The sequence below is a fragment of the Coturnix japonica genome, chromosome 13 (genome assembly GCF_054131305.1).
Source record: "Coturnix japonica strain WE chromosome 13, WE-NBRP24, whole genome shotgun sequence".
NCBI lineage: Eukaryota > Metazoa > Chordata > Aves > Galliformes > Phasianidae > Coturnix > Coturnix japonica.
In genome coordinates this window covers 14,287,968-14,298,327 of record NC_140675.1, presented here as the reverse complement: position 1 = coordinate 14,298,327, position 10,360 = coordinate 14,287,968, and the positions used below count along the sequence as shown (strand labels likewise).

The 10,360-nt window shown below is 52.6% G+C and overlaps 1 protein-coding gene across 1 annotated transcript; it reads right to left on the bottom strand.

Annotated features, from left to right (window-relative positions):
- Window positions 1–2,078: 2,078 nt before the first annotated feature.
- AQP8 (aquaporin 8) lies at window positions 2,079–6,585 on the bottom strand. The gene is made up of 5 exons (XM_032447745.2): window positions 6,344–6,585; window positions 4,783–4,909; window positions 3,927–4,141; window positions 2,705–2,839; window positions 2,079–2,451 (listed from the first exon to the last, which is right to left on the bottom strand). Exons 1-5 carry the CDS (start codon window positions 6,556–6,558, stop codon window positions 2,409–2,411), a joined length of 735 nt encoding a protein of 244 aa, XP_032303636.1. The 5' UTR covers window positions 6,559–6,585; the 3' UTR covers window positions 2,079–2,408.
- Between the last annotated feature and the right edge of the window lie 3,775 nt (window positions 6,586–10,360).

Genomic DNA, 10,360 nt, shown 5'->3' with positions numbered 1-10,360 from the left:
AGAGCTGCAGAGCTGGGGAGCAGTGTGGGGACAGCCTCCTATTAGGCACTGTGAGCCTCACAGTCAGCACGCAGGGCTCTGGCTGTGCTGCACATCCATGCACTGTTAAATGCGGTGCAGACCCATGGCCAGGCCTGATGTGGAATTAATTGAATGGGAATGAGATGTATTTTATGTCCTTAAAGCACATTAAGTGCTTGGAAGTTAATTGGTATTTAATTAGCATAAATTAAGCTCTTTAATAATACTCGGGGAAAAACAACATGTATTACAGATGCTTTATTAAAAGTCACCCTGACAAATCAAAAATGAGAGCGCTGAATGCATCAACAGCAAAACGGGGAAGGACATGAGGATGTGCATGGGTGCAGCATAGAGCAGGGGTGCAGCGCAGCTCCAACACAGCAGCAGCTGTAGCTATAACTGTGCTTCCTGCGGGTGCCACGGGCCGTGTTTCCTCCCGAAAGAGGAAGGTGGTCGCCCGCTTTCCCCTCCTCCCCTCTCCTGCAGCCTCAGCCACTCTCCGGTTGAGCTCTGCAGCGGGCAGTGCATAGTGCTCCGGTGCTCACGGTGCCCCCCAGCCCGGGGAGTCCTCCCGGTTGGAAGCAGCGCCTTCACTCCCTGTTTGCTCAGGCATTTTTTACAGCGTTGCCATGTCGACCGTCCCGGTGACATCTCCGCGCTGTTTGTCTCCGTAGCAGGTTGCACCACTTTCCTTCCCGAGCAAAGCAGCCGCCTCGCCCCTCTCACCTGGACCAGGGCCGTTCTGGTGGGGCCTTTCCTCCCACCATCCTCGTTCTTTTCATAACAAAAAGCACGGCTTTGTGTACGAACCTGTGCGCATGTGTGGGTCATTTCCTGGGCTGAAAATAGTGAGTGAGCTGAAAATAGCAAGATGCACTGGAGAGGACTCTGCCAGACCCACCCAAGGGCTCCTTCCCTGTGCCAGGGGCTGCAGGGCCATTTCTGCCCAAGCCCTTTGGTTTTCCTCCTCTGGTGCTGTGTCCCAGCCCACCCCATGGGGTTTGTCCCACGACCTCCACAGAAATGCTCCTGTCTGTCCCCATGCCCAGTGTGGCACTGCATCCCCAGGGCAGCCTCTTCCCCTGGGCACCACGTAGCAGTGCTTGTATGGGCTGGAATAGCAATAGACATTGCTTGGAACCTCACCCACTTCTGCTAACCAACCTCTACCCCTCTTCCCCCCCAACAATGCTGCCTTCATCAGATGTGCTCAGAAATCTCCAGCCATGTTTAAAAGTTTGCAAAATTCAGAGCAACTAAAGGTCCCCTGGGAGAGACTACAGAATGCCCATGTGCTGGTGTCATTGCTGCACAGAGCCTGCCAAGCTGCAGGAGGGGTCACCACCAGCACCCGCACCCTGAGGAGCCAGGATGATTTAGGGATGGGGATAGATCCCAAATGTGCAGCAGTTGGCGCTGGTTGCTCTCCCCATGCCAGCTGCTATCTCAGAAATCATGTCTTCCTGCCAGCAGCCAGTGTGGGCTTCCCTCCCATCCGCATTTCCCTTTTTGTTCAGCATGCAGTGAAGCCTCCAAGAACTGCATCCAGGCTCCTGGCATGCAGCTACAGGGGCAGTTCAATTGGCACAGGTTGCAAAATAATGCAGACACTGCAGAACCTGTAGCCAGTGCCTGGCCATGTGCATCACAGCCACACGCAGCACAGCTACACACAAGCACAACCACACAGAGTGCAGCACAGACACATGGAGTGCAGCACAGCCACATGCAGCGCAGCCACACACAGTGCAGCCACTCACAGTGCAGCAACAGCTACATGCAGCACAGCCACGTGGAGTGCAGTGCAGCCATACACAGTGCAGCCACATACAGTGCAGCCAGGCTCCCTGCACAGCAAACAGCCCCAAGTGCATGCAGGGGGTAACTGAGTGCTGCACAGCCTGTGGGAGGACAGCAGAGACGCAGAAATGAGGACCACATACTGCAGGATTGGGGAGAGAATGGTGGTGCCCCCAGCATGTTTGGAGCCAGGAAGCCCCCAGCATGTGCACGCTCCTTAAATAATAGTAATAAACAATATAGGAATCAATTGGTGCCAGCACTGGGGAGCTATGCCGCCTGTTGCTTTACTCAGCTTTGTGCCACCATATGGAGGTTACAGTGGCTGCTGTGCTCAGCAACCAGTGGCTCTCACAGCTCCCAGGGGAGCAGAGGGGCACAGGAGCAGCCCAGCAGCAGCAGTACAGACCTTCCGGCCACAGCCACATGCTGCACCCATGGCAAAGAGCCATGCAGTGCCTCAAATGCCAGGCACAGCCCTGCAGGACAGATGTGGTTCATGGCTGGGACATGGCAGTGCTGTCCCAGCATATCTCAGCAGTGTGCTTCTGCAGCAGGAGGTGCCGGGGTTGTGTTGTACAGCCTCACTTCAGGAACAGGCGCATTGCCCGATCACCGATCACAAACCTTGCAGGAGGGAAAAGAAGTTCAGGGTCAGCATCTGCACTGTTGCAGTGTGCACAGGGAACACGGAGTGCAGTAGCTCAGCACCAGCCCCATGGGGAGATACATATGAAGCCAGCAGACATGCCGGGCTGCAAAGCAGCACGAGGCTTTGCTGCCTCCTTCTCACAGAGAAGAGGAAGAAGTTGAGGGGCTGAGGATCTGCTGCAGGATGGGGTGGGGAGCAGGGACAGAGCAGCCCCACAGCACCACGTACCTCATAAATAAGCTGGAGATCAGGCAGCCAATAAGCGGCCCGACCCAGTACACCCAGTGGTAGAGCCAGTAGTTGGCTATCACAGCTGGCCCAAAGGCTCGGGCAGGGTTCATGCAGGGTCCAGACATGTTAGCCCTGGAAAGGAACAAAAGACGTGAGCTGCCCCTTAGGGTGCAGAGCAGCTCCCATGTCCTGCGTCCATTTGCAGGGATGCCCAGCATAGTGTGAAAGCTGCTGAGCCCATTTTGGGGCTCACTCAGTGCCCAGCTTTTAACCAGAGAATGCTCTACAATGTGTGCAAGTAGCGGAGCAGTGCAGGAGAGACAACAGCATTCACAGCTTAAAGAAACTGCGACAGATAAATATTTGCATATAAGGTTTGAGTGATGTTTAAATAAGGTCTCTGAATCCCGCTAGAGGGGGCACTGCCTTAACCAAACAATCCATTAACGTTCAGTACTGCTCGTGCTGGTTATCTGGGTGCAGTGCCATAGGACACCGGCTGCTTGCCCCTGGCGCCTGCCCCACAGCTGAGCCTGGCAGCGATTCCAGCAGCCACGAGGACACACATTGAGGAGCTGCCCTTGTTTGCTCAGGGCTTCCTACTGTCAACACTGCAGGGGTGGCTGCTCACTTTTATCAGCCCACAGCAGGTAATTGCAGAGGCTGGTGAGGCATGAGGTGTCCACGTGCTGGACTCAAGCCTCTGGCCTCCCTGCCACATTTCTGGGGTGTGCCCAGCAATTCCCACCTACCAGTTACCAGCAGGGCCAAGAGTCTGATCTGTCAGCATCCATGGACCTAGAAGGTACTGGGCAAGGCTGCAAGGGGGCATATCCCATCTCATCCCACCCCAAACCATCCCATCCCAAACCATCTCATCCCATTCTACCCCAAACTATTCCATTCCATCCCATTCTATCCAAACCCATCCCAAAACCTACCAACTCAAACCATCCCATCCCAATCTACCCAAAACTGTCCCACCCCATCCTTCTCCCCTCTCTGGTGCAGGATGCAGCACCTGTGGTGCCAGTTGGGGTGGCACTGGGATGCCCCAGTGCTGGAAGCTGGCAGTTCCAGGCTGTGCCCACCCCAAGCTCCAGGGAACTGTGAGTGGGGGCTCCCATCCTTGCAGCTGTGGGTCCCATCCTGGCTCCTGCAGCCACTGGAGTGGAACTACTGGAGCTGCACTTACTGCATGCAGGGAACTTGAGCTCACCCTGCCATGATGTTGATGGCAACTGTCAGGGCGATGGAGGCAGGTGCCAGAGGACTCTTGGTTTCCCCATTGACTGCAGTCATGTAGACCACGAGCAACAGGAAGGTGGTCAGGATGATCTCATTGCCCAGCGCTGGACCAATCTGTGCATTTGATATGATGGTGGAGAAGGCCCCTCCGTGGTAGGTGTCGAAGTTCCCACTGCTTGCCACAGCCTGGGGGGGACACTCAGTTGGTATTGCCCCTCTCCATATTGTTGGCATTACAGACATATGTGCTCACTGTCAGGGCAGCGTGGGCGGGCGGAGCGCTGGGCTAAAGAGGAGCTAATCTCAGCACTTTCCTCCTGCAAGCCAGCCCTAAGCGCCTGGCAAATATAAACTCATTAGCAAAGGCTCATAGCATCTCCAGAGATAATGAGCTGGATGTGCTCCATCAGACACGCACAAAGCACGGGGCTGTGTGGGGCTCAGAGCCCAGGGATGGGCCACACCAAATTGAATTAATGGTGCAGAAGTGTGGCAGGGGAACGCTGTGCACCTAAACAGCTGAAGCTGCAGATGTTCAGCTGCCATGAGCAGCACCCCTATGCCTGCATCCAGCCCAGCTTGGAAACAGGATTATGGGAGCACAAAGCAGGCACAGAGCACCCAGTACTCACAGAGTACACTGTGGTGCAGGACTGTATGAAAATCAGAGCTCTTAATTACAAGAAGAACGTGTGCTACAGTGCCCCTTGCCCACCTCAGCACACACGCAAGTCTGTGTATCAGCACAGGGCAATGTCAGCTCTGGCAGAGTGAGAGCATGGTCCTTGCACCCTAGCAGTTAATAAGCCCCCCTCTGGTGTGTGTACCTTTGTCAGGGCTGCCCCTAAGATCCCTCCGACGAGCTGGGCAATGCAGTAGGGGACGAGCATGATGAGTTTCATCCCACCGATCAGCCACATGCCCAGGGACACGACTGGGTTGATATGAGCTCCGCTGTAAAGGAAGGGAAGAGTCAGTGTAGGGGTCACCCTAAATGGGGCTTTGCCTGCTGACTTGCCCCCGTGCCCTCCTCAGATCCAGTGCACTCATTATGGGCTGGAGCCATGAACACTTTTTATGCACTTATAAGAAAGTGCTGTGCATTGTAGGCTAGCAAAATCTATCTGTTTCTGTTCTCTCCAGTTGCTATTTGGAGAAGCAGCAATTCCACATGGGATATGCAAACCTTTCTAAAGCACATGCAGGGCAGCAGCTGCCCTGGCACAGTTTGAAAGATGGTTTTGGGACTCAGGAAACCACCAGGTCCTTCCAGGAGCAGTGAGGGGGAAGTGTGCACAAACCTCTTCTGTGCACAATACTTTGCAGTGCTGCAGGCTGGGGATGAACCAAGCCCTGCCCTCTGCGCTACTCCTCTGCTCAGCTACACAGCACGGCACAGCATGGCTCAGCACGGCATGGTATGGCTGCAGTTTCCCTTGCTCTGAAGCTGCAAGGATACTCCACTCCATGCAGAACACATCTCCCAAGAAGGCAGAGGGCAGGGAAAGGGCTGTGCCCCATGTAAAAGACACAACACTCCTCTTTCCACAGCCCCCAGCACATCACTGGGCCGTGCTGTGCCCAAGTCCCATGCAGCAGTGAGCACTCACCTGGCAATGGGACCCAGATTATTCATCTCAAAGACCACATGTCAGACAAGCTCAGTTACTGCTTAATTAAGACAGATTATCATGGGACATGCATTAATGAACAAGTTTCATAACCAATCAGCCCTAATAATAATTGCTGGTGAAGCTGTTGAGTCAGAGCATCTAAGAGCCCACAGTTATGCCTTATTCTTCAGCTGTAATTAAAACCCAAAGTCAGGTTGTTTCAGACAGGCTCAGGAAGGAAGGTGCTGAGAGCCCCTGGGCAGGGGCAGCCCCAGGACCCATCCTGAGCTGCACGGATTCAGAGGAGGGAGATGGAGATAGAAAGCAGTGAATCCCCATGGGGACCTGTTCAGATTTTCCATCCAGAAAGAAGCTGAGTTTGGGAGTCAAATAGCACCTATTTTGGTGAGCAGCTTTGTCTAAATGTTGCTTTAGAGGAATTGAAACCATTTGTAAATGGAATCCAAGCATTTCCCAGCGCACAGGGGAATAGAGCACGCAGGTCAAAATGTGTCATCCTGACACTGCTTCAGAAGGAAATGCCACAGATTTCCCAAGTAATGCTTTTGCTTCAGCTTTGACCTTTTTTTTTGTTCTCTTTACATTAAAAAGAGCTGAAAACAAAATGCTGCAACCAAAGCCAAAGAACCTCAGGCAGACCCAGAACCTCACTCACAACCATTAACCAAGAGACACAGCACACCTGGGGATGTTCCCAGGGATGGAGGGACCCCAGGGCTGTGTGATAGGACCCTGAAGGTCACCCGCCCCTTACCTGATGTTCCCCAGGCTGACAACGATGGGCACGATGGACAACCCATGCACCAGCGCTGGCTGCAGTGGCCCGGTGGTCGATGTGTTCTCCACGACCGACAAGCAGCCGATGAAGACGAAGGCTGCACTGCCCAGCAGCTCAGCCAAGCAGGGCAGCACGTAGAGCTCATACCAGTTCTGCTTGGGCGGCGGGCGCTCAGAGTCTGCCATCTCCATCTCTTCCTTGGTGGAGGGCTGCCCGCTCTGCACAAGGGGGGCTGGAAGAAAGCAACATCCTACTGAACAAGGAGCTGAAAGCACAAACCCAGTCCCATATGCACCAAGTACATCCTACATCTCAGCGAGCAGCACAGCAGCCCCAGCACAGAGGGGCACTGATGCTGTCCCAAGGACACTCACCCTGTGAGAGCTCGATGCTGGTGCTGCCCGACGCCAGCACGGCCACAGCAGGTAGTGGGTGCCAGGGAGCACCACGCAGACCCAACTGCTACCAAGCTCCCCCTACCCAGTATATGGAGAGGCTGTGGCTGGGAGGCTCTAAAAGATGGATTGCATTTGCATTGCTAAAAAAAAACAACAGAGAAAAAGGGGCAATAAAAGAAGATAGGCCAGCCCCCAGGAATATAAAACCTCTTTATCACTGTCATTCCTTGGTTCAAGGTTTTGCTTTTTTTTTCCCTTCACCTGGTGGTTTGGGGTTGTTTTTTTTTTTTGGTTGCCAATGTTGGTTTAGGGTTTGCTGCCATGGCAGAGGATGTGACCCCTCCCACAGTGCATGCTGCACGTACCTGGGATGCCAGCTACTGCTGCTGGGAGGGAGCACATGTGAGGATACCCTGATGCTGTGTGCACTGGGGCACGCACTGTTCTAATAGTGCCCTGAGAAATTCAGAGAAGGCCTCCCACCCCTCCCACTGGGAATCCAAATCTTGCGTTCCCAGCCAGGGCTGAATTCACCTTAAGAAAGGAGAGCCCAAGCCCAGGATTAAAGCAGATATTTGGGTATTGGTGCTGTGCCCTCATTGCACAGTGAAATTTAGTGCCCTGGAATGTGGATGGATGGGGAGCACACAGGGCAGCAGGTGGGGGCACTTGGGAAGGGGGCACCTGGGTGGAAGCAAAGTGTCCAAAAACCTCCCAGTATCATTACCTACCTACCTAGAGAACAAATGGCATTTACTTTGTGTTGCTGCATTAACACCAGTGGGTGTTAAGATCTTAAAGGGAACACCAGAGAGCATCAGCATGGAGGGATCTCACTGGCAGCAGCATGCCTGGATCCACCTGCAGCTCTGGGAGCTGACACCGAGCCAGTTCTCCAAAGCCTGTCTACTACATAGGGGATTGCTGGGCATACAGCATAGTCCAAGCCCAGAGGGGGATATGGTGATGCCACCATCTGCAGCCTGAAAGGGAATATCACGCTGCTTCCATTCACATGGGCAGAGGGACAGCTCTGGTGGCACGAGGCCCCAGGGCTGCACCAAGCAGTAAGGATGTGTTCATCATACTGCTGGGGATGGGTGCTGATCCCCCAGGGGACGTGCCCTGGGGGTGTTTCAGCCCCTTGAGCAATCGTTTCTTGTTTGTGGTGGGTCATTAAGGATTGGGGCTTACAAGTATTTTTTCTCTCGTAAGCAAGTGTAAAGAACGCCAACGATGTTTTATGGTGTTTTCACAAGGCACGGGGGACAGGAAGGAAATTTCCACTGGTCTCTCTCAGAGGGGCTGCTGTGGCCATGCAGACCAGGGCCAGGCAGCTGGCGAATAGAATCCTGCTTTAGCCACGTCTACAAATTCCCTTCTCTTGCTGAGGTTTGGTTTCCTGCAGACAAAACCTCTTGGCCAGAGCTTATAAAAACCATTGGGATAACAAAAGTGAGCCACAGGGTTGGCAGATCCTTGGGCATCCCTCAGATTCCCCTACACAGACCCACAGCACAGAACAACACTGTGGTGTTCCCAGCCTACTGAGGTAGCACACCATTCCAGCAGGGTACCAGCAGAGAGCCAACCCCTCTACATGTCTCAGTGCTTCACTGTGAGCAACACGAGCTTGGATAAAAGGAGCACAGCGGCTTGATTCTTTGGGGCACTTATGAGAGGTAACTGCATCATATGTAGATCTCATTTGCTGCTTTTCAAAGTGCTGCATAAAGACAGAGCAATGCAGGACCAGGGGCACTTCCCAGCTGCTGTGCTCGCAGCTCAGGTGGCAGTGCCATGCCATCAGGGCACAGGGCACAGAAGCTTCTTCAGATTTTTCCCAGCAGCGGATTGGGAGCACTGGAAGGTCACAGCTCCAAAGTGAAGATTAACTCAGCGTCCTTGGCTTTTAAACATTTACCATTATTGTTAGGGAGTAGGGATGTTTGGCTGAGTCCACTGCAGGAAATGCTCCACGCTTGGACAACAACACAGTCTGCAGCAGCCAACCCTGGGTTAGAAGAGCTCCCAGGGAGCAGAGCATCATCAGCACACACTGCCTGGCACTCCTGTGCCATCCACACCTCACTGCAGCAATATAAAGGATCTATATTCATCACCACAAACTGGCTGAGGGTTCTGGTTTCCTTTTGTTTGCTCTGAACCCTCCCTCCTGGACAATATGTTTCAAGTAACAGGGAAGGGAAATTCCAAAGGGAATTCTTACAGACCAATTCAGTCCTACTTGAACACTACCCCAGCATCTGCCCTTGTGCGCTCACCTGCCTTTGGTGTGGGACACCACTGTCACAAACACACAGCCCTGCTCCTCACACCCTACACTCCTGTGGGTAAGGTTAAATGCTCAGAAAGGAGGGTCTATTTCAGGGAGCTGAATACAATCTACACTCACGGGAAAAGGCGTGGGGAAAAGAACAGATAAATCTGTTCATATTATCAGACATTTATTTTTGTCCTTGTTTGTGCTTGCACCGATCATGTGGATTTCTTAAATAAGTGACAACAGCAACTGTGTCAATCAGAACAGGAAATGGTAGTAGAAAACAGGCAGCACCTCAGAAAAACCCTTTTTAGGAGCTGTAGCAAACACTTCTAACATCCATCTATCTATGCAAAGAGATCTGAATACCTCTTAAGTCTAGAATCACCTCAAAGTCATTTTGTTCTTTTCCCTGCTTAATCATGCAGGTCCACAACTTGCTTTTCCATATGAACTGCAGAAACAAACTCAACCCATCCAAACACAAAGCAGCACCGAAGCAGACACTGACCAACAAAATACTGCTGTCATCCAGCAGCACCCAAATACAGCACCAGCTGTGGGCAGAGACTGTTCATACTGCATTGGTATGTTTGATGGGATAGATTTCTGGCCTGATGCCCCTATGAAGCGCAACAAGAGGTAGAGGTGCTATATAACAGCACTGTTGCAGTGAGACTCAGCACAGCCAGCATCCACATTTAGCTCTTAGAGCAATAAAGGAACCCATCTGGCACTGCCTTATCTTGACAGTATTTATCTTGGGGACTGATAATCAAACGATTACACAACTGCTATTGAATGAGAACTTGCAGAATTATTTGCAGCTCATAGCAGTAACGCAGGCAGGCTGACCTCTGCCCACGTGTGATCGTGTGGCGTAACAGCAGCACTGAGGATTGCTACAGTAATGCTAGATGGAAATTTCCAAGGGTTCTTACACAGGGGTGCCTTGTTCTGTTAGGGACTGACTGGGGTCAGTTGAGCGGATGCAGAGCAAGGCTGATTTTGGAGAGCAGTAAACAGTCGTATCAGGACCTTAACCTTGTTATTTAACATTAAAATTCATCAAATTCTATCAAAGAAGAAGCCACATCTGGCTGGAAAACCTCCCTGTGTTCCTGCTAGAAGTGCTCCTCTCAGTGAACAGCTATGAGGTGCAGTGGGGTTAGTCTGTGCAGAGAGCAGCCAGGGCACCCATCAGGAACCTATCCCTGCTAAACACACCCTGCCTACGTGAGGCCTGTCTGATGGAGCACAGAGCTGCAGTGAACCACAGCCTAAGCCCATATATATCAGAAACACATGGCT

Bases quoted from the DNA above. Each gene is read 5' to 3' on its own strand.
- AQP8 (XM_032447745.2), bottom strand. From the start codon at position 6,558: ATGGAGATGGCAGACTCTGAGCGCCCGCCGCCCAAGCAGAACTGGTAT. The intron at 4,910-6,343 runs GTAAGGGGCGGG...CTTCCTTTACAG, and splicing joins GTCAGCCTGGGGAACATCAG to CGGAGCTCATATCAACCCAG. The intron at 2,840-3,926 runs GTGAGCTCAAGT...GTTCCTTTCCAG, and splicing joins GCCATCAACATCATGGCAGG to GGCTAACATGTCTGGACCCT.